This window comes from Rhamphochromis sp. 'chilingali', assembly GCF_963969265.1.
Source record: "Rhamphochromis sp. 'chilingali' genome assembly, chromosome: 11".
Lineage (NCBI taxonomy): Eukaryota > Metazoa > Chordata > Actinopteri > Cichliformes > Cichlidae > Rhamphochromis > Rhamphochromis sp. 'chilingali'.
The window spans coordinates 17,938,678-17,961,548 of NC_137938.1; the positions used below are offsets into that span (position 1 = coordinate 17,938,678).

The 22,871-nt window shown below is 42.7% G+C and overlaps 1 protein-coding gene across 1 annotated transcript in view; it reads left to right on the top strand.

Moving 5' to 3' along the window:
* Nucleotides 1-22,871, top strand: part of zfpm2a (zinc finger protein, FOG family member 2a) — a 119,294-nt gene that overhangs the window by 30,496 nt on the left and 65,927 nt on the right. The window contains exons 2-3 of the mRNA XM_080896115.1: nucleotides 670-828; nucleotides 8,002-8,103. Of these exons, the coding sequence (XP_080752241.1) occupies nucleotides 670-828; nucleotides 8,002-8,103 (261 nt within the window). The remainder of the gene's footprint in view (nucleotides 1-669; nucleotides 829-8,001; nucleotides 8,104-22,871) is intronic.

Genomic DNA, 22,871 nt, shown 5'->3' on the forward strand with positions numbered 1-22,871 from the left:
AAAAAAAAACCCTCTGAAATCATTTAGATTTAAAGAAATAATATTGCACAGAGGGGGGAAAAAATTAATCACACGGAAAAGTGTCTCCTTTAAGATTGCACTGGTGTATTACCCGGAGGCATGGAATGTAAATGGAAAATCAACATTGTACCCTGTGATAAGGCTAACAAATTAATAAAAGTATTTTCTTTCCTCCTCCCATGCTGATGCCTGTGTGAAAAGTCTGGAAAGGAACTTTTTTTTCTTGCCCCCCTTCTCTCCTTCCCTCTCTCCATCTGTGTGAGGTTTTGTTTTGCAGGTAGCGGGATTAACATCAGCGCTCACCTTGGCTGCATGTCAGCTTGTTTTTCTGGAAAAAAAAAGTCTCAAGGGGATTTTTTTTCAATAGGAATAATGGAAACACTGATGTGAAGCACGGTGGTAAAATAATAGTGTTTATTGGGGTGGCTTTATCTTTAGCCTGTACGAATCTCTGAACGTGTATGCATACGGCGCTTAGACCACGCAATGTTGCGCAGTGCTTTGAATTTGTATTATTGCAGCACCGGAAACAAGGAGAGACAAGATTTTGATTCTTGAAAGCCTGAAGGGTGTGATGAAATTGCTGAACATCTCCCTTGTGTGTCTGTGTGTGTGTCTCTGTGTACATATGTGTGCCTGTTCCCTCAGGTCCTCTGGAGGATGGCCTGGAGGAAGAGGAGGAGGAGTGCGTCTCCGAGGAGAATGAGCTCCTGGCCAAAGATGAGTTTTCGGTGGAGGAGAACTTCACCGCCGAGTTTGAGACTGAGAACATAAGCTGCGAAGACATGGAGTACTTCTGCAACAAAGGTGAGCGTCCCGCACTCGGCCAAAACCGAAACTTCACAGGCGGGCTTCCTCATGCAGCGTTCAGCCATCTTTTCCTTTTTTTAAACGCCTAATATGGGACAATATGCTGTGCCCGCCCCAATGCTGAGCATCAAAAAGTAAGTTAAACTCCTGCCAATTGTGTCTAATAAAATTCCTCAACATGTTCAAATCAAACCTGGCAGAACTTGTGTCCGTCTGAGAATTTCTCCCGCATCACTGCCTGGAGTTGAGACTATCCATTTTTGATATTTGATCCCCAGCAATCCACCCAAGAGCAGTGGTTTGATCTGAGATGGAGATGGCACCAGCAACACTGGCTCTCCCTCTGTGATAGTGCTGTGAAGGTGTGCTACGGTGCACCAATGCACTGGAGAGCGTAGCGCTTCCCTTTGAGCCGGCGCTAAAGCTCTGTGAACACTCAGCAGCACCTGCTACTGCTCGGAGGTCCAGCACTATAAAGCGCCTCAGCGTCGCCAAATGCGCCCGAGTCCTCTTTGAACTCCAATTCAATTAGACTGCTTCTTTGTGTGTTTGTTTCATTTCGGTCACACCGTGCCATCACAGGAGCTAATTTGTGGCCTGCTTCAGGTTACAGTGTGAAGATGACAGACCTGTCCCGCCTCCCCCCAACCACCGCAACCCAGCCCAGAACCTCCACCCCCAACCCCACCGCCGCCGCCTCTTCCTAGCCTCCGGTTGCGTGGCGTTCGCTACCCCAGGTGTCCCCGCTCTTACTGACGCTCGGATGCCGCAAATTTGACTTTTTAATGAAGAACCGATGCTTTGAATGTCTGCCTCCTCGCCCTCCTTTCAAAGGGAAATTTGTTTAGAATTATTTCTCCACACTTCTAAACTGATGTGCCTCGTGGGATTACATTATTGAAGGAAAAAAAATAAATCTTTCATGTTTCAGGTAGGCTATGCCCCGGTAATCGTATCAATAATGTTTTCCTTTTGTTCTCCGGGAAAAGTTGAACGGCGCAATTGTTCAGAAATTGCAATTACCAGAGACCGCTTCACCCTTTGTCTCCTCCGTAATGTGTCCCCACTCAAACTTCAAAGTGCGAGGCATATACTTCTAATAACCCAGCAGCTATGAAATAGATGGCGCGTATTGGTGGTTACAAGAAAAAAAAAAAGTAGTACAACTTCTGAAAATTTTCAAAGAACCTTGTCAGTGCCATTTGGTATTCCCTTTGTTTAAGGAGCCGGGGCTCAAATCTCCTTTCCCTGTTTATGAATAAAGACAACACAAAATACCAATCCATAATGTCAAATAGTACTTTCCCTGAGCACTTCTAATCTGTTCCTTGTCATGCACGAGCCTTACTAGTCCGATTTTTTTTGTATGACTTTGCTATCTCAGCTTACAGTAGCTAAGTCTCCCATTGCCTCATAAGACCCAAATGATGTACTATCCAAATTTCTTTTCTCCTAGTGCCAAGTTGTGTGCAATCATCAGGTGTAGCCACTTTCCCATGATCCCTTCCTCAATTAGATCTGTTTAAAACTAATGTCAGAGTGGCTTAAATTTACCCCACTTATGTGAAACTGCCTTGAATTAAACGGGACGCAATCCTGGCGGCATTAAATGGTTTAAGTGTGTTATTCCTCGACTATAGGAGGCAAAAGAGAGCCCCCCCTTGATTAACTAAACCCTCTCAAATGTGATGGCGTGCTGTAATTAGCCCTGTGCGGACTTGAACGTGGGTTTTAAAGCAGCCACTCATCCCATGGCCTTTATCTTCTGCTGCTTCCCGGAGAATAAGGTCTCCCGTGTAAGGTTCCTCCACTGAGCAGTAACTCTCTGGTCTTAGCTTAGCCTTGTATCTGTGTAGTCACTCTCTGAAATGGGCTTGTCAGGGGGACCTAAAACCTCCATTAAAAGTTTCAGTCTATAATAGGTATTAAAAAGCTGTAGGAACACAAAGAGGAGTACCAATTTTCATTAACATATGAAGCACTTATTAACTTTGATCAGAGTGCGGTGAAGTAGCAAAGCCGCTTAAAGGCGCAAAGGTCAAGAAGTTGAATGCCACCAAAGACTCAGCCATTTGCCTTACCCTTGCAGAAAAGGGACTCCCCAGATAAGTGCGTGGAGCACCTTGACGTCCCATCTTGGTCTGAGGCTCAGGAACCTCAAAATTAGGTGACGGTTGACTCCCTGACCTGTTTAGTTAATAGTGCTGTGGCTCTCACTGGGTTTTGGCCCTTTCATTGATTTAGCTTGTAAGGTGCTGTTGGCATCTCTCTCTCTCTCTCTCTCTCTCTCTCTCTCTCTCTCTCTCTCTCTCTCTCTCTCTCTCACTCACACACACACACACACACACACACACACACACACACACACACACACACACACACACACACAAGGGCCTGTTAGCTTGACATTGGCAACAGAAATGACAAAAATGCTTTTAGGATCATCTTTTTTCTTCTTCTTCAGACAAACAGTAGAAATGATTAGTCCTGCATCAGTGCTTCCTAAGCCCTCTGACTTATGACCCATTTAAACACAGCATTGTCCTTTTGTTAGGCCTCACCAGTGGTCGCACATGTCCAGTTTAACAAAGGAAGGAGTGATTTTATTATTTTGTTTTTGGAGTCAAAAAAAAGTTCAAACAGACAGAATCTATTAAAATAAAGCTAAATTTGTATATCAAGAACATGTGTTTCACATCATCCCAGGTAATTACTCCAATCCAATGCCTCTATTAGACAGCTTCATTCAATACTCTGCAAGTTAATGTTTTATTTTGGATACACAATTCAGTGATCAAGAATTAAAATACAGTGCTTTATCACTGATGGGACTATCCAGCTGCACATGAAGTACTCAAGTTAGACCTATTTTGACCAGCCACACAATTTAATCCCTCGCATAATGCGTCATGATCGTCAGTAATGGGCAGCCCTGAATCGTGTGGATATACGGTTACAGGTATGAGCAGCCCCCTGTCAGTTCAGCTCAGAATAATGTCTCTGAAAATGAACAAGCTTGGTGGAATAGTAGCACCCCAGAGAGATTGAACACTGTTTTTAATATACATGGCATTTTAGAGGGGGTCTGCCTCCCTTTCAAGACTTCTATGAGGAAGGGGGAAAGGCACACATCTAAAGAAATAACCTTGGCTTTCCCTTGCTATTAAACAAGAATTTTTACCTCAAACAACCTCTCCTGCTCGGTCAATTTCACATTTATGGAGCTGTGCTTGTGAAGAACCCCACAGATGAACACGCTCGCTCCCACAGAAAAGATTTATACTCTCTTGACACACCTGGCTCCATAATTGTGAGAAAGATACCTTTTTTTTATATACGCTGAGTGGCATCTTTTTTTTACTGAAATTGTGAAATTTCACCTTGCTGTTTCACCCCCTCTTTTATTGTTGGCTATCTGTGAAGTTCAGCACAGGGTGTTGCCACAAGCTGTTCCCTCTGAGCGTTCCAAGTGTTTGTCTGATGACAAATGACTTCCTTACTTAGCACTGACAGTAAATTTACATGTCATTTCACGTGTCTCATTTCCTCGACGTAAAACAGCTTTTCTTGAAGTTACATTACACGAGGGTTGTTTTTTTTTTTTCAGTTCGTTTCTGAGGTTGTTGCGGGTGTCAAGATACATCAAGTTAAACGTGAAAATTTGCACTCTTTTGTGCCGTTCTCCTCGAATTACAGAAACAATGGGGGCAGAAATATTCTATCACAGTTGAAGTGAAAAGTGAAAGCAAAGGACTTAACACGGTAAATAATAAAAAAAAAAAAATACACCTTGAACTTTCAAATAACCTCTCGGTGAGTAATTTGACTTGCGGCAGCCACAGATGTACAGTAACAAGGAGAAAGTGGCACAATTAATTATTCTTTGTGCGACACAGAAGTAATCTGAATCTCCAGCAACACGGGAGGAAGATCTCCTTGGCTCTTTCACCACAGCTGCCAGTGCCCAGAATGGTAAATGTGGAATTTTAATGCACAGTTGATGCTGGAGAATATGGGGAAATGCTAATTTGTGGTGCGATAAGATGAATCGAGTCATCCCTTTAGCCCCATTTGACTCAGTGGAGGAAATTAATCATTAATGTTTGTTAAGTATGACAATCTAACTGGGCCAGATCTACATGCTCAGAGACTGAGGCAGAGCGAGATAAAGACCCAGGCTGCAGACAGGGAGGAAAACTGCCAGATTCTGTAATGATGGGAATTTATTGGCATTTAAAGAGACAGTGGCAAGGCATTTCACTAATAGCCTCCCTCCATTGGAGTGCTCTGCCTGCCACAAATTGCATGCAATTCAGACCTATTTTTCAGATAGCAGAGAAGTCTTACAGCTATGCTTGACTTTGGTGAAAAAGGTTGCTTCCTTGAATTGACTTTATCTGTATATGTGACGCAATCTGCATCAGCAGCCAAATATGCAATATCAACGATGCTGACGAGGGGGGGGCAGGCATAGCCCTCCTGATATTACATTTTGAAAATCATCGCCAAGCTCCAACACCAGGAAGCATGTGATGGGTTTAGAAATGCGACACTGGGTTAAAGTCATCGAGCCCGGGATTTGGTAACCTATAGAACTCTGCAATCCCATAGGAATACTTAAAAATACTTATACACCATCTTGCAGAAATTGCAACCTGTCTCAGGACTCAGTGGTCAGGATTAGAGTGCCCTGAGCTCCTTAAAGTCGCATGCGAGAGATTGACATTTTCAAGGGCTTCCTCGGCAGAGACAATGCTAAAAGGGAGGGAAAAAGCCAATATGACTTTGTTGCTACCTTGCTCGAGGAATTGTTTGTGTAAATCGCCTATAAGCTTATTGACCTGAATGTGTGGCACGCTGCATGTGACTGCGATTTGGCTAGAGAGCTGTCCTTTGATAGAGCAGCGATAGAGCTGATTTTAACAGCTCACTGGCTCCTCTCGCATGCCCGCCAACCCAGAACCCAGCAGGCCGCCTCGCCTCCCCAGCCCTCCCCGTCCCTTCTGTTCTCCTCAGCTTTCTCTCACTCAGCCTCAAGTATATCCATCTGAGCGTGCGGGGAAAGGAACCTAAGCCAGATGTAAATTATGATCTAGGCGATAATGTAGAGGATGATCATTGACAATCTGTCCCCTTTGATAAGACTGCAGAGGGGTTTCAATTCAAATGATGAAACAAAGCAGAGGCTCGATTACTCAGATTGGACCTCGGTGAATGAAATGGAGCACCTCAATCAATCCATTTCCATGTTGTTTTAAAATCCGGGGCGGGGGGGGGGGGGATCTCGACATTTCTCTGTATTCCAGGTTTTATCTCACTGACTGTACTGTAAGCAAAGGAGTGCTGCTCCAGCACTGCTTCCTCTGCTCGCCTTTTTTTTCTTCCTAGTGACATTTGTGCAGGAAACTTCATCAAAGCCCTGTGACATTGTTCCCTGTGAGGTTGCCTGGGCGATTGTGTTTAAAATGCACTGCAAACTGTGTTAGATAGAAGGCAGAAAATCCTTAATCACTGCTTAATTAAGGAATCATCTTGTAGCTTCATTTCCCGGGCTGTAATTAAACACTTCCAATACGTTTCGTTACAGGGCTTAACATGTTCGCCTGAGATCAAGGTAGTGCCTTTAATGTTATCTCACCAGCTTTTTTTTTTTTTTCTTCAAACTGCGCTCCATTGGAAGGAACTGTTGATATACGCCTTTGTTATCCTCGTCATAATACGAGCCTGGTATGCTAAAGAGGTTCTCCAGGCCCAACAATAAATAGTGGGGGAATTTAGTTGAGTGGGCTCCGTGATAATATACTGGGAGAGAGGAGGAGCAGGGGGAAGAAATTGCCAGCCCAAGCAGACACTTGCATAAGCAAAAGTGGGTCATAATGACCTCATGTACTGTAAGTAGGACATTTCTGCAGACTTCCCTACAGTATCGCTTTTTTTTTCTTCGTGCACACATCTTCTATTTTAGTGGGAGATAGAAAGCTGACATCCTTTTGGCAATGTTTGCCGCTCTCTTTGAAGTGAGCCACGTCAAAAAAAAGGGGAAAAAAAGCTAAACAAGCACAGAGTATGTGCTTGATCTGGAGATTAACCCGACTGAGGATGGCCGGCGCTGGAGTGACGTAGTGTGTGTCCTGTGGCAGTTGTCACTTGAAGGTTGATAACTAAGACTCAGAAATGTGTTTTTTTGGGAACTGTGGGGGGCGAAGAACAGAGGCAGGTGTGGTTACAATATATTCATATTTAGATTTGCTGCATAAGGTATAGGTTGTCCTGTCGTCATATATTTGTATTTAAATCTACATGCCCTCTCCCGCCCCTGTTTTTCCCTTGTGGTGGCGTGTAGTAAGCCACTGGAGCAATCCAGGCCTGTCCTTGACCATTCACTGTTGGGTTTAAAACATCAAAGGAATGAAAAAGATGGGGTGACAAAAGTGAGAGGAATGTACCTCCACAAACCATCAGCCCCAAGCAGGTTTGCTCTTACCTGCCCGAGTCTGAAGAGACACCAACCACTGTGTCAGCCACATTGGATTTATTTAGAGCACCACACTTGGGGCACCTACTAAGCTCTGATTTATGTGCCTATAAACTTTTGAGTACAAACTGTGCTTACCGTAGACATGCAAAAATAGATTTTCTTTTACAGTAAGTGCGTCTACAGTGAGAGCGTCTAGTCTTTTTCTTTTTTTTGTAAAACAAGGTCTTTAAGCACTTACATCCTGGAGAGAGATACCCAAATATCCCTTAGCATGGTCTGTGTGAGCCTTGGGACTGTAAATCAGCCCCTACATCCTATAACACACATTCTAGCTCCCTCCACAATAGATCAAACGGTAATAAATAGCCACCTCTCTCCCACACATTGCTTTCCTTCCTGTTCCATTGGGCTTCCTCCTGTTCCTGCAAGCACTCATGGGAACTCCTTTTTACATAAAAGTGTGCAGCTGCATGTGATGAATGCACTTTTACAAAATCATACACGGAAACACACACGTCACATTGTGACACTTAACTGGTACAGGGAGAAGATGTTAAAAAACCAAAGTCTGCATAATGCAACGATTCATTAAATTACGTGTCCAAACATTAAATTTGGAGAGAGTGCTGTTCACTTTGGGTCTTGTGTGCATTGTGGGACTTAAAGTGCTTTTTTCCCTCTTTTACTTACAGGAGAGGAAGATGGCAATCGAGAGGCAGGAGAGTCGGAGATGGATGGGCAGGGGGAGAAGAGCAGGCACGCTGCCATGGGGCCAGAGGAATGGGATGGTCCAAGTAAGAAAAGCATGAGTATTACTTTACAAGACAGGCTTTCGGGGGTCATTTGATAAAGTTATTGTTGAGTAACTGAAAGGCATGCGGTGTAGTTCGAGGGAAGGTGATAAAGGGGATAAAATATTATTGTTTCTAAAAATGATTGCCTTGTATAGTAACTATATAGCTACACAATCGTGTCAGAAGTCTGCTGCTCGCTTGAAATGTACGTGAAGCCACCATTCGGTTAACAGTAAATTAAATTGTCGACAACTGCTTCCTTAAAGACATTTTTTTTAAAGAACTGAATAATGCAATGCAGACGCAGCTTTTGAAGAGTTTACAACACATTTTTTTTTTATCTTGTTTGCCCTTTTAGTAAAAGTAACTTCATCAAAATGATGGATAATACATTGAACAAGATAGTTGCACGGCAATTACTGCTCAGCAATAGCCTGCGCCCGCACTGCTGAACACACAAAATGTGATTCCTTTTAATGCATAAAATGACCTCAAGAATTTATTGCAGGTACATGCGTTTTGGGGGGGGGGGGGAGAGAAAAGAAAGGGAGAGCGGGAGAAAAAAGTGGATTTGGGCAAGTTGTGCTTGCTAGCTCGAAGCCCCCTGGGGTGTGTATTTTATACTGACAGTGAATCAGTGTTATCGCACCTATCAGATAATGCATTTATCATTAAATTTCACATTTGCATTTAAATCTGGGGAAGGAAATGAGCATTGCTGGCTAAAGATAAGAGCGCCGGGACGACAGTAATAAACCATCACTGTGATCAGTCAGGAGACAGGGCTGAGGGGGTCAGCTCAGAACTATGGGGGCCATGACAAAAAGAAGGCATCACATGCAGAGGGGGAAAAAAGGCCCCCTTTTTTTGGCAAGAAATGCTGAGCTTAAAAATACTGCTTTGAAAAGGAGGGATGGATGTAGCATGACTGGATGTATGACTGACTGTAATTATGCTTTCCCCCTTCTACTTAGCCATCAGAATGAGAATTAGAGGCTCAGAAACACACTGCTGGACAGGCAGTGGGGAGGGAGAGGAGGGGGACTTGAAGTAAACTTTCTCTTTGCATACAGCGAGGACAGCTGAACTGCAGGGGAAGTGATGTGAGACATGATGCCCATTTCATGTTTTGCTAAACCGCAGCATGAGTGGTTCCAACTTATCAGAGGACTTGGACACTTGTGGCCCAATCTCTGCTGTATTGCTGCCGGAAAAATGACACTTAGCACCTGGCTGCACCCAACTTTAAGCAAACAAGCTTTCATATTGTAGCGTATTGTGTGCGCTTCGCAGCCGGGTCATCGGTTTATAATCATCTTGTTTTTGACATCTCTATGATACACCTACCAATTAATGAGCGACTAAGGCACCCGTGCCCCCCTCGTGTGTTTTCTCAATGGGCACTGTGGAGTAGACCGAAATTAATCTTGGCGCATAATAATGCCATTCACTCTTTCATCATGGCTGCCATGAAAGGTCATTTCCCTTTTTAATTTTTCCCATTGTGCTGGAAAAGTCAGATGGGCATGTTATAATTTGAATAAAGAGGGGGAATCAGACAATCAGATAGGGACATTCGAAATGACATGACTTCCTGTTGGAAGCGATTAAAAGCAAATTTATTTAGTTTGTAGACTGTCTCCCCTTTAATCTCTTTGTAAATGTTCAGATAGTTGAGCATTCAAAAGTTCTTTGTTATTCTTTGGCTTAAGTTTAAGCAGCTGTGATTATGATCACCAACAGATAATTTTTAATCACTGCGCGTGTGCATCTGAATAGGACGTGTAATGGCCATTACATAAAAAGAGAGTGAAGCCTTTTAATGAGGTGGGCTAACTCGGAACATGCCCACCTGCTTTGGTGATTCTATTGAAGCACCTCCATACCATTTCCCTTTTGCTGAGTAACAACAAAAGCCTTTACAATCTACATCCTGTAATTGAACTTTTTTCTTTCTTTTTTTTTGTCCCTGCATTTCATCTCCACTTTAGTAACTCATGTCAAGTGCTGTCCACGATTGGCCCCTGTTCTCTGATTGTCTTTCTGTCTGGAACAGCAGAGAAGCGTACTGAATGACTCACTATTAATCTGATAGCTGGCTCTTCTCTGTTGTTCAGAGTGCTGGGTCTCTGATGTGGAACACCCAGCGAGTTCCCTTTCTCTCCCCTCATCTCTACAAGTATGTCCTTAAGCAAATCTGCACACTGATCTTCTGTCTCGTGTTCATTTCTCGTCACGGGTGTTTCGCAATCAGCCGCTGATTTGCCAGATAGCGTGTCATGCTATTCTATTCATTTTCATGGACTGCCTGTGATAGGAATCTGACTCCGTCTCTCTCGATTCTCTCCCGCTTGCTCTCCTCTAGGCTAATTGGGAATGGTGTGTGTTAGCTAGCTAACTCTGCTAATGAACTTGTTCTCATCCTTATCTAAATGCCTTCTCATGTAAACCACACCCCGCTTTGGAAAGTGAAGAAAATCCAGGGTTCGTTAAGAGTGCTGTAATTGTGTTCGCTGCAGTTTCAGCTCAAGTGTCTAGTCTGTGTGTGCATTTGTTAGGTTACGCTGTGGACCTCTAAATTTAAGAATTAAAGCTAATATGTAGCTGAAGAAGCAGCACATACTCAGATACGGCACTGTATTGTCCACTGCTAATAGGATGTGGTTTGGCTTCACAGTTTATTATGCTGCCCAAATGCAAATAAATACAGTGTGCACATGCAGTGTGACGTGTGTGCTAACAAGTTTTATTGTATTTTATTTCTGTAGTGATACAGTGGAAAGCATTTCCATTGATCACAATCTTTTTGCAGATTGAAGCATGATGAATGCCATCTTTTGAACTGATCGTGATTGATTTTAGCATCTACAGGTGGATATCCTCTGATTATAACACGTTGATTAGCGACAAAATTAGCAAGAGTTTCAGACTTGTGCATTTCCCCCCCCAAATAACTGTATTGTTTGCCATAGTTTTGCCAATTCTAACATTGTGCCAAATGATGCATAGCTTACTTTCCACTCGGAATAATTAGTGAAACTGCACAACAAGCTGTCAAGGTCTAAAAAAATCATCTCCACTGCATTTTGACATGGAGTTTTAAAAGGCTAAGAAAGACTTAGCAGCTGCTTAGATTTTAACCTTTTTCTAAAAAAAAAAAAAAAAGGCCCATAAACTGTCCCAGAGTGCAACATTATATCACTGGAATGCCTCAGAGAACTTTAGAAGCAGCATTAAACATGCTAGTGTTTTGAATTGAATTAAGCTGATCTACTGTAGCTGTCAGTTTGCAGCTAATGTCAACACCCAATTTCCCAAACTGATTAAACTGGATTTGAAGTAGATGTGACTTGCATACAGCGACATCAACATCTAAGATATCAGCCCTAAAACACACTTAAAATGAGCCACGCTGTAAAGAAGGAGATGCAGAAGGGGCAGATGAGTGTGACAGAGTGGTAACAGAAGTAATGTGATCACCTTGTCCACAAATCTCTTCTCTTGGCTTGTCCCTGACGGCCGGCATGGCCCAGCTTGCTCAGCTGCTGATGCCAGCTGGGCATCAGCCAGGGCGAGGCAGGGGTCAGCTGAAGGAGTGGCCATCTGAGAATCTACCTGACAGTGGGACACACACACACACACACACACACACACACACACACACACACACACACACACACACACACACACACACACTTCACCCTGAAAAAAGATATCCATTTATATCCACCCCCTTCTTTTCCCCTTTCAAGACATCAAACATGCACATGCTGAAAACGCAGCCTCACTCAGATGTAAAAAGTCTCGAGTCTCATTTTTGACTCCAGCCAACCTAGAACGGTCTGTGGCCAATCCATCTTCTTCCAGTCGCCAAAGGAAAAAAAAGGAAAAAAAAAAAACAATAACCATTTCAGGTTTAATGCACATATGTCATGCTAGGAGAATTGGAGGACCAGATGGCCACGATACTGTGGCAGGTGCCTCAACAAATGTTTGCGATTGCCCGTGCTGCTATTTATATCGTGGTGAAACACAGACATGCAAATATTTGCAAAAGGACAGTGGGCCGTTTTTTGTTGGGAGACAAAGTGATCATGAAAATAAACAGATGGGATGAAACCTTTTGGGCATCAGTCACATGAACTTGGACATTCCCTTGGTTCATCTGAAGAAACTTAGTGGAAAAATTGACCAAAAAAAAAGATAAAATGAAGATGAAGCGGTGACAGTTATATCTAGACCAGGGGTGTCCAACATAAGGCCCAGGGGCCACAATCAGCCTGGCAAATACTCTGGCTCTGGATAAAGGGAAGGATAAATTTTGGACTTTTATATTTATAAATTTTACAACTTGTCATGCTGATAAAGATCTCACCTAGAGCCATTCATACTGTAGTAATAAAATAATAGATAATCAGTTAAATGGCAGAAAAGTACTACAGGAATATCTGTTTTTTTAAGAACGTGTCCACAATAAAATCAATAATAAATATGGGGCAATTTCTGTGGTTTACAAAAAAACTTTCCTCCAATTACAGGATGGTCTGGAATATAAGCACGTTTATTTCTTACAGTTTAAGCCCAAAGAGCCGTTCTTCATTTACTAGAACAGCATTTCTTTATCACATTGAAAAACAGAAACATGTTGAACTGAGGAAAGTGTAGTAATTACTCTTCTTTTTCTTATATTGACAAATTTAGGCATTAAGTCTTTACGCTAATAGAAAGGGGATTTTTTTACTTGCCGAGCCCACTTAAGGTCAAAGTGGGTCATATGTGGTGTGGACCACAATGTGAAATGTTTGAGATTACTGAGCTCGGTGACCAGATCTTGGCATTATAGCTGCAGAATCCTTTCACCATTCAGTCCCAGCTGAACTGAAAGTAAACCCAAACTATGTAGCACTTAAAAGTACAGATCGACTAAGAAAAACAACTTTTAAATTCTTACACAGCAACAGTCCGTTTGAGCACAGTTCAATCAGGTCGCTCTGAGTAAACAAGGCATTTTCTAAGTCGACACCCAAGTCCATTATAAAGTCAGGGTGTCGTCAAGGAGGGAGGGGCGAGCCGAAATGAGGGAGAGAGACAAACGGAGCACCCAGATGCAGATTAGGCTGCAGAAGATGAGGGTGTAAAAGGGATTTAATGGTAGGATGGATTAGAGAAATCCTTGTAACAATGTTAAATAATTATGGTTCCAGCCGAGATCAAAGCGCCATTGATTGAACCCCTCAAGCCTTCAGCACACAGAGTCTTGGAAAGCAAAGATTGGTAAACTAGTGCTCAGACCACTCCGGCTGCTCCAGTTAAATTGGATTGGAAATATTAGGATATAGATGAATCCTTCAGGAGGCTTTCGCAAAGCTTTTGTCACCGGAAATGTAGCTTGGGAACGGTATGAAAGGTTTGATAGTGTACTGTCTCGACAGAATCATAAGACGAGGGTGTCGCAGCTGTCTCCACTGATACCTAAGCGTTTTAAGTAGACTTATAGACACACTTGACTGTTATATCAGCAAACTGAAAACTTTCAGCGCAGGCTTTCATTCAAGGTTTTTATTTTTTTATTTTTTTTTACTTTTTTTTCCTCTCTCTCCCCCCGCTTCGTCTTGTAATCAAGAAATTTGGACGTGCATCATGGCAATTCTCCCGCAGAAAAGGAAGGTTTTATCTCGCTCCTCCAGGGGTTTATTCAAAGTCTTCTGACAAGTCTCACAAAACATGAATGACACTGAGATTGCTGATACTGATGATGAAAGTCCATCATCAGCTTCTCTGTGAGTTCAGGGCCCTGAGTGATGTAAAATTAAATTGCAATCAAAGTGCTGTGTGTAAACATTTGTCCGCTTCTTCTTCTTTTTTTAACAAATACATTTATTTCTTAAGAGATTGTTGATGATGGCTTTGTACTCTATGCATCACCTGTGCAAGGAGAAAACAGCCCACTTCCCCCCCAACCGCAACCGCCATCACCACCACGTACACACTCGCAAATGCACAATGTGTGATTATAGCGATGAAATATGCAACAAGAGATTAGACAAATCACTGTACTCCTGTGCTGCATCGACTCGATGCAAATTTAGTCACTGATCCGCTATACTAAGAGGCTTTATGGAGGAACTTCATGGCTGTTAGTTATATAATCTAAAATAGGACAAAAATGCAATCACTGTTCTTATCATGTGAGGGAGATGTCACTATATCCAGTTCTAGTTTTGTGTGGATACGTGGGAGAAGGCTTTAATAAGATCATTTACTTCCAAGCGTTTTGTCCACAAATCAGCTGCTTTTTGATTCCACTTCATGTGAAAAAGTCCAAATAACATAAATCGTCGCTAAATGTGACAGTCCTAAAGGGCAGGTTGGTGTTGCTGTTTCTACCCTCCACCCCAGGGGGGACTCGACACCCCTGGTGTCTTTCTTTAGCTCTCTGAAAGTGTGTTTGTTCTGTAATGCTTACCCTCCCGGGCACCATAGCATTGCAGGTTTTTCTTTTTTCTTTTTTGCAAGAGCTCTCATTGTAATTGGCTGAATATTTGATGTGTGTATTTAGTATTAGTATGGAGACGCTGGTGCAAGTTGTGCCAGGGGATGTAACACTGGGTAAACTCTGGGTTGCTCAAGTGAAACTCGTTCAAATTGTGGAATTCGTCGTTTTCATTTGGCCTCTTTTTTTAACTTTTATTCGAGTGACTTTGGAGTTATTTCTTCATGCGTGAATTTTGCTTTGTGAAGGGGAAAAAAAATCTGGTCCCCGGTGCTTCAGATAGTGTGCCATTTCATATGCGTGTGCAAACTTTTACTTTTGGTGTCCTCACAGATTTCTGCTTGGCCACAGGAGTTCAGTCAGTGCCATGCAAGCTGCATCCAACCCAGCCACCCCCAACCCCGCTCTACTCTCACTGTCCCTGCTCTAACACACGGACTCATGTGCAGCATTCACACTGATAGGTGTTGATATCACAGCAGTACCACCGACTGTGAAGACCTCCTATTGGTGATGAACAGCTGGGCCCAGTGTGGCCCACCGGTCACGCCAATTCCACCATCCTTGGTGTTTTTTTTTGGTTTTGTTTTGTTTTTTGTCTGTTTAACGGCGGTGGTTGTGGTGGGGAGGGGTGGGGAGGGGCGCCGCTTGTCAAGTGAATTAAAATACCAAATAATAGTAATAATAATGATACTGAAAAGTTAATAAAAAATGGCATGTTCCTCCCTGATTGTGCGAGTGTTGTGGTATTCAATTATGCAATTTTCATTGGCATATTAATCATCTTTTCAACAAACAAGCCGCCGTTAATTAAAGCAAAGCATGGATAAAGACGTGTTGCCGGATCATCACTCCGTTTATCACCGCGCACAGACCCGCAGTTAAGTAAATTCAGGCTGTGAGATGAATTTCAATGGTCCCCCCTGTTTCCCTGTTTCTTCCTCTCTGTTTTTCCTCTGTGTGTGTAGTTAACCATTTATTTATGTGTTGGAGGCGGAGTTAGTGACGTTTCATGTCGTTGTGTTTGGGAAATTTTTTTTTTTTTTTTAAGCCAATCAGTTAACCACTAGTTGTGAATGAGTTTAATTGTTTAATGCAAGTCTCCAGTTAATGTCTCTTTCTCTTCTGTTCAGATTTCAATGTAAAATTCTCTTTGATTACGTCTGCCACTGCTCAGATTAGTTAAAGCGACTCAAAGTGAATGAATTTTGATTTTTCTTTTTATACTGTGTCCACACTGGGCATATAGAGGAGTCCAGGGGAACTATGTGACATCTTGGCATACATAGAACAGCTCTGTCCATTCTTCTTGTCTCATTTTTCCTCTGGCTTTCTCCGCCGCCTCTGTGCCTTGCTCATTGGTGGGAGGGGATGGAGATTATTCAGGATCTAGTAAGATATGGGCTCCTCTCTAATCATAGCTCACTGCCTCCACTGTCATTCAGTCACTAAATAGAAGTGGGGAGAATGTCTTCGTGATGGGAGCAGCCAGACAGTCAAGCAAGCGCTTGAGTTCCGCCAGGAGAAGAAGAAAAAAAAAAAGAAGTCGAAGCATCTGTAGACATGTCGCTTGTCCCTGTCCCTCATTGTGGAGCAACTTTATCAGTGCCAGCCGCTCACCCACTTGCTAAACTGGAGGGCCAGTCGCCTCTTAACTTAAACATAAGATCTTTGTGGTTTGAAGCACTCGGCTGCTCTGCGCCCAATGTGGATCTGAAAGGCAAACACGACTCCTGTGTCGCCGTCGCCCATCACAAAATCGCACCACATGGAAAAGTTGTTTGTGCTGTGCTAGCTCGAATCTAAATGCACTCAAACAGACTGTTGCACTGGAGCAAGATCCACCCCCCCTCCCACCCCCCACCCCTCAAAAGGAAAAAAAGAAGAGAGGTGATGGAGAGAGAAAGAGAGGGAGGGAGACAGAGAGGGAGAGAGATGGAGAAAGAGGAGGAGGAAGAGAGAGCGAGAGAGAGAGGGGGAGAGAAAAGTCAAAAACCTCCACATAACAATGCCGGAGAAAAATCAGAACATTTTCCACCGAAAGATGGGCCATTTCCAAATCCTTGTGCCCTATCAGACAAATTAAAGTAAATCAAGCATGAAATGAAGCAGAAGAGCCCGGAGATAAGGCTCCTTTAAGTCGTTTACAGATTAGGACAGAGAGAGAGAGAGAGAGAAGGAGAGAGAGAGAGAGGTGCATCTGGTCTCTGGCAGTGAAGGAGGCTAGTTTCTCATTTCACAATAGCAGCCTGTGTATAGGATTACTCTCCCCTGTCACCGACATGAGGAGCAGTGGGGGAATAGACGTCCACAAAATGTGTCTAAATATGTCCCCTCAGAAATATTTTTCCAAACCGAAGAGGAAGAAACAAAACAACAAACCTCTCAGTGTCGACCAGATGTGACACGTGATAAACGGGCATGTTGCACCGGCGCGTCGACCCGGGCGTATCGCTCTGATTTGTTTATTTCAGTCGCACCTTCACCTTTTCTTTTGCTCAAGTGGCTTCATCGCTGCGCGGCTTAAAAATTCAAATGTATTCAGGATTGGCTGAGCTACGTCACGTGACTGTACGGCTGTCAGCTCCTATGCGCATGTTAAGCACGCCTCGGATCAGGTCTTTGGGGAGGTGGGAAGAGAAGGATGTGGTGGTGGAGGTGGTGATGCGGGTGTTGGTGGGGGGGGGAACGTTGAACAAATGATATTCACAAAATGTGATTTTGTTTTTAATATCGCTGTAAACTGGGTTGTTTAATATGTGCGTCGCACTTCTATTTTCTGTTTTACATCAGCAGATTAATTGCTGTTTTATTTTAGCATTCGCAAATAATCAAAACATAATTATGGAGCTAGTTGCTCATGGAGGAATGATATTTTACAGTGCTCACACAGACACAGGCAGACACACACTATAACACCTCATTCATGCATGCACACAAAATGCAAAGAGGAGCTACCCCTCCCCATACCCCTCTAACACACACATTCACACATACACACATCTCCACTCTCACTCACACACACACACACGCTCCCCTTCTGCACACCCACACGAGGCAAGGGTGCGCTGCTCTTTGATGCCGCCCGTCGAGCTCTCGACGGATTTTGTTTCACTCCTTTCCGTGTAGCTTTTCTGGGAGTGATGAGAGGTGGGCTCGGCTCCAGCGCTCAGCCCGCTCCGAGAGAGACGAAACCCGGCCCCCGTCGCCGGGTAGCTGCTCTCCAAAGCCGCGACCTTGACCTTCCCGGCCCAAGTCTTAGGTTTAGCTCCTTTATCGCGCTATCTCCAGGCATTTAAAAATACTCCTGAAACTCAATGATTTAACCCGCTTTTACGCTGTTCACATCAAAACTGGATGAAAAAAAAAAAAAGCTTAATCCATCTTATCTGTTGACTGTCAAACTGCTCCGGCTAAAACCTACTCACAAAAGACAACTAGGTCACCCAGGAAAAAGAAAAAACTGAATTCCCTGTTACTCAGGGGAAGTTGCAGGCTGGTAATTGACTTGGGAGGAGATTCAGGAGTACTTTAAAAATAGCATCCTTGTCAATTAACTGCAGAATATCAAGAAGGTAGCAATGTTTACTTGTTTTCCTTGCTAACAAAAAAAGTTGTTAAAGTACTTTTTTACACGGCCATATTTTTGAAAGCAATCTCCACCTATAGTTATGGAAAAGTATAACTCTTTATGACACGGTTTGTGACAAGACTGAACCAACAGAACAGCATCTTTCTTCTGCTCCTAAAATCTTGTTATCCTTCTGTCTCGAGTGCGTGCATTCCCTATTCACATACAATCACTTACTCATCCGTCCTGACACACTCAGGTAGAGTAATGTCCTTTTGATGGTTCTGAAATTTTAAAGAAAAGCATTTAAAATAATCAGATTCCAGCATGAGTGGTGTGTGTCCTCTAGATGTTGTCGGCGATACGGCGATATCTCTGCGCGAGGACAGTCATTCTTTAAGTTTTCCCGTCTCGCTTTACATGCTATCAATAGAAATTGCACTGCTTCTCTAAAGATGGATGTCTCAGAGATTGTTGTCAGCCAGCCTCCTGCTAACTTCGCCTGGCTTTTGATGAGACTGCGTGCTTGACAGCTGGTATATTTCAATTGTTCAATGACACCAAACACCAGTCTCTGTGTTGATAATGTACTAGAGGACTGAAACTTTTGTATGTGTGAGTGAGTGTGTGCACACATGTCGCTATACTTTTCTAAACGTTCCCTTTTTCTTTGTTGTTTTAATTGCTGCAGTTTAAAAACGATATCAAAAATCATGAGTATGAAAAGACCCTTAGTCTTGGATCCCCACATAAACACTATGTCCGGTATCCCTAGGATTACTTCCACAACTTGCAATAAAGTGGCTACCTCCGTGGCTGAAAGCTCAACACACTTAATTTAAGTTCCAAACAGAGTTCATTTCCTCACTTGGCCACTAGAGGCCACCTCCAAATCAAACCAATCCCCCAGACTTTTTTCTTAACTTTTTTATATTAAGACTTAAAGATATTTCTCTCAGTAAAAGAGACAAAACTGTTTTCAGTACTAGGGGCCAACATAGGTGGATACAGCTGGTATCTGTTCTGAAAGCTTCACCTCAGTTATTTCGAGTCATCGAACTAGACCACATTGTCATGCAATTTGAACACAAATGAATAGCTGCACTAACCCTGTCCAAGAGGCCCGTGCTTCAATTTTGCTGTGTGAAATTCTCACAAACAAAAGGCTATTTTGAGTGTGACTTACTAACTAGCAGGTATCTGTATCTGTGCGATACAGCTAGAAAGTCTACAGATGCCAATTGCTAACCAAGTCCACTTTTTACATACAGTCTATGGTTACAGGTTACCATGGAGCCTGGAAACAGGGAAAAAAATATTTGGGAAAACTGAACTAAACTAAATCCACCTTGAAGCAGCTGGCTAGGTTTTGCTCTGCTTTCCATCTTTATGACAAGCTATGCTAACTGGATGCTACCTATAGCCATAAACTTGAGGTAGACTGAATGCAGTTGGTACTCGTTTTACTTTTGGTACTACCACACCAAAGCTAGCGAATGAAAACAAGTTTAATTTTCATATGATGTTTCCTTCCTTCCTACACTACAAAGGTAATATTAAATAACAATATCCTTAAGTAGTTTATGGTTTCCAAAGTGCATGGATGTTTTAAGTGTATCCATGCTGGGTATACATAAAGCAGTAGCATGGTGCACTTGAAACACCCATCCACAATGCTACCTAAGCAATTCAGCGCAAATAAAAAAGCCTTTAAAAAACTTAAGTCAACAAAAAAATATATGATTTTAATTAATTGTATTTATTGAGCAACAGTAATTTGTAAAATGCTGAACAGGAATTGCATACGCACAAATATTTAATTGTATTTCAATTCATTATTTTCTTTCTATTGAGCAACTTTTTAAACTTATTCATTTAAAGAGCAATTGCAAACAGTAATAATAACACTGGAGGCTACAACCACATAACAATAGCCTACTAAACCATTAAAAATAACAGTAGTTCATTCATCTACTGAATTAGGCTGTCATTCACAGTGGTGGCATACGTGGTTCTGGCTTCAATCAGCGATTTTTACATTCAACCACATGTATGACTTTTAACCAGCAATGTTAAACAATTCAACTAAACACTATTCAGTGCAACTGGATTCTACCACAGGTACAGTTGAGAAATTGCATCTCGCTTTTAGCCTGCTGGCCACACTGCACATTACTCTTAATTGTCCATTAACCTTGAATGACACCACGGCATGACATACATACATACATACATGACATTGCCTTTAAAGCACAGAATGAAGATGACAATGATCCCACTTCAAGTTAAACAGTGAAAAAACCACATGAAAATGACATGGTGACATGAAATACTTACCTTACTTACATGGACGCTTGCCTACTTCAGATTTCCCACATTCAAACAGCATGCTCATGTGCAGGGCAAAAATTACTAATCTGACTTGTTGCACATGTACAGTTATTTCAGGTTTTTCGACTGTCCCTCTTTTTCATCTGTAACTCGGTCTACCCTAAAAGGCAAAAACAGTAAGAAAGCATATAAGATGCTCTCTTTATTTTAAACAAAACCTCTCCCCAGCCTTAACAATGTGTGCTAGCTGCCTCACCTTAAACATAATTATTTGGCGCAGCCTAAATCTAAGTCAGGTTAGGTTTTAGAGCGGATATTGTAAAAAGCATAATGTGTGCAATCAGTCGTCTTATCAGGAGACTGAGTTGAAACACCCATAATTACATCTGTCTTTTTAAAAAAACGGTACTTCATGGGCATTGTTGCATGTATCAACAACTAGAGGCTCGGAGACTTCCATCCGAACGACCTCCATAGCCACCCCCTAGCCCCCTGCTCAGCCTGTGTGGAGTGTCACAGCTAAAATGCCCTAATCCCTTTGGCTTGTTTAACTCTTTCCCCTCAAGCCATCCACTGCCTGAAAACAAGCCTGACCTGAAGGGGTGAATCCCCCCTACTAAGCCCTCTCTCCTTCACCCCCTCCACACTCCCACCCCCCCTCCCGCTGTGGCCAAACTCATGTGGTTGCCTGGAAACTTGCTCCCCAGCAAACGTTCTCCCCGCTGCTCAAGGCCAAGCGCGGCCACATGTAGGCAGGGTTAGGGCGGGTTTGGGGAGGGCGGAGGGGCGGGGTGAGGACAGAGGAAGACGAGGTGGTGGTGCTGCTGGTGGTGGGGGTCCGCAGTTGTGTTAACACAAGTGCCTTTTTCAAAGATAATAGTGTGGGCTCTGGGTTATAAATGATGCATTTTGCTCACTTGGACCTGATAATGGGGTTTGGGTAGGAGGGGGGAGAAAGTTCGTTGCTCTCTTATCAAAGCTCTGTGACATTTCTCCTTCAGCTGTAAAATTTCATATCACATATCTGCTTTAAAGATGTGGCACCTTTTGTTGAACTGATACACTGCGTTCCATTTCACCCCATATGCCGCTCTCATGGTATATTAATTTATAGCCCATTTGCTGGCTCTATAGCATGGCCTATCAGTGGAGATGACTTGGATTCAGTGGGACATCTGTGAATTGCCACGCACAGGTTATTGAACTTTGAACAGCAGACATTTGTTTGCCTTGATTCAGAGGCGCTGCTTGATATCAAGAAGGATCGCCTGTTGTGCGGCGCTCAAGCACAGTTTCCCCTCTTGTTTAGACTCTGTCGTTCCTTGTTTTTCCCGCAACATCTGCCTTTACTGTTAATATACTCGCACTAACTGGATAAAGGTGAAGTAGACCACAGACTGGAATGGCTATTTTAGTGCTGCGGGTAATTTCTTTTCCTCAAAGTAAGTTTGTTCTTTGAACTAGTTACAGAAGTTAAATTCACATGGAAAATACCTCGAGCGGATCCCGGTTCTTTAACAAATGTTAATATGCTTCAGCGAGATGATGATGATGTCATTTGTCATTTCTGACCATTAGCAGAGGCCCCACTCCAGGCCAGAAATTATATTAAGAAAATTCAGGTCTGAACGTCTTGTGCATTAATAAAAACATTTGTACTAAAATGCGAATCAGTCATTGAATTTTAAAGTATAGGGTGGACGAATATTTCAGTTGGAGCCTTGAATTACGGACAGATGACAAATTAAAGGAAAAAAACACTGGGTCACTAGCACAGCCGCAGTGATTCCTCAAGTCTTTTGAACTATCTGTAGCTCTTCTTAAGGGACGTTTAGTTATTTTAGTGTTTTCACAAAGAAAATCACGAACACTGTTGGTCCAGAATCCCCCTGTAAACGTTTAGTTTAGTTATTTTAGTGTTTTCACAAAGAAAATCACGAACACTGTTGGTCCAGAATCCCCCTGTAAACGTTTAGTTTAGTTATTTTAGTGTTTTCACAAAGAAAATCACGAACACTGTTGGTCCAGAATCCCCCTGTAAACCAGTCACCCATTTGACTGGTAACCTCTCCATCCTGCCCTGTAGATGTGCACATGACCATCATGGAAGTGTGTCCCCTCCAATCTAGGAAGAAATTCTTAAAAGTAATCATGAAAAACACAAACTTGGATTGAATTTCAGATCCTCCTCCCTCCAAAGAGACAAGTGGGCCCAGATCACTCTAGGGAAATACTCCTGTAATTTGTAAGTCAAACCTGTTGTAATCTTGTAGAATTACACAAAAAAAGATTAATTTTAAACATGTAAAACTCACATAACAAATATCATATCAAATAAAATAAGCACTATGCAATCAAACATAGTAGGAGGAA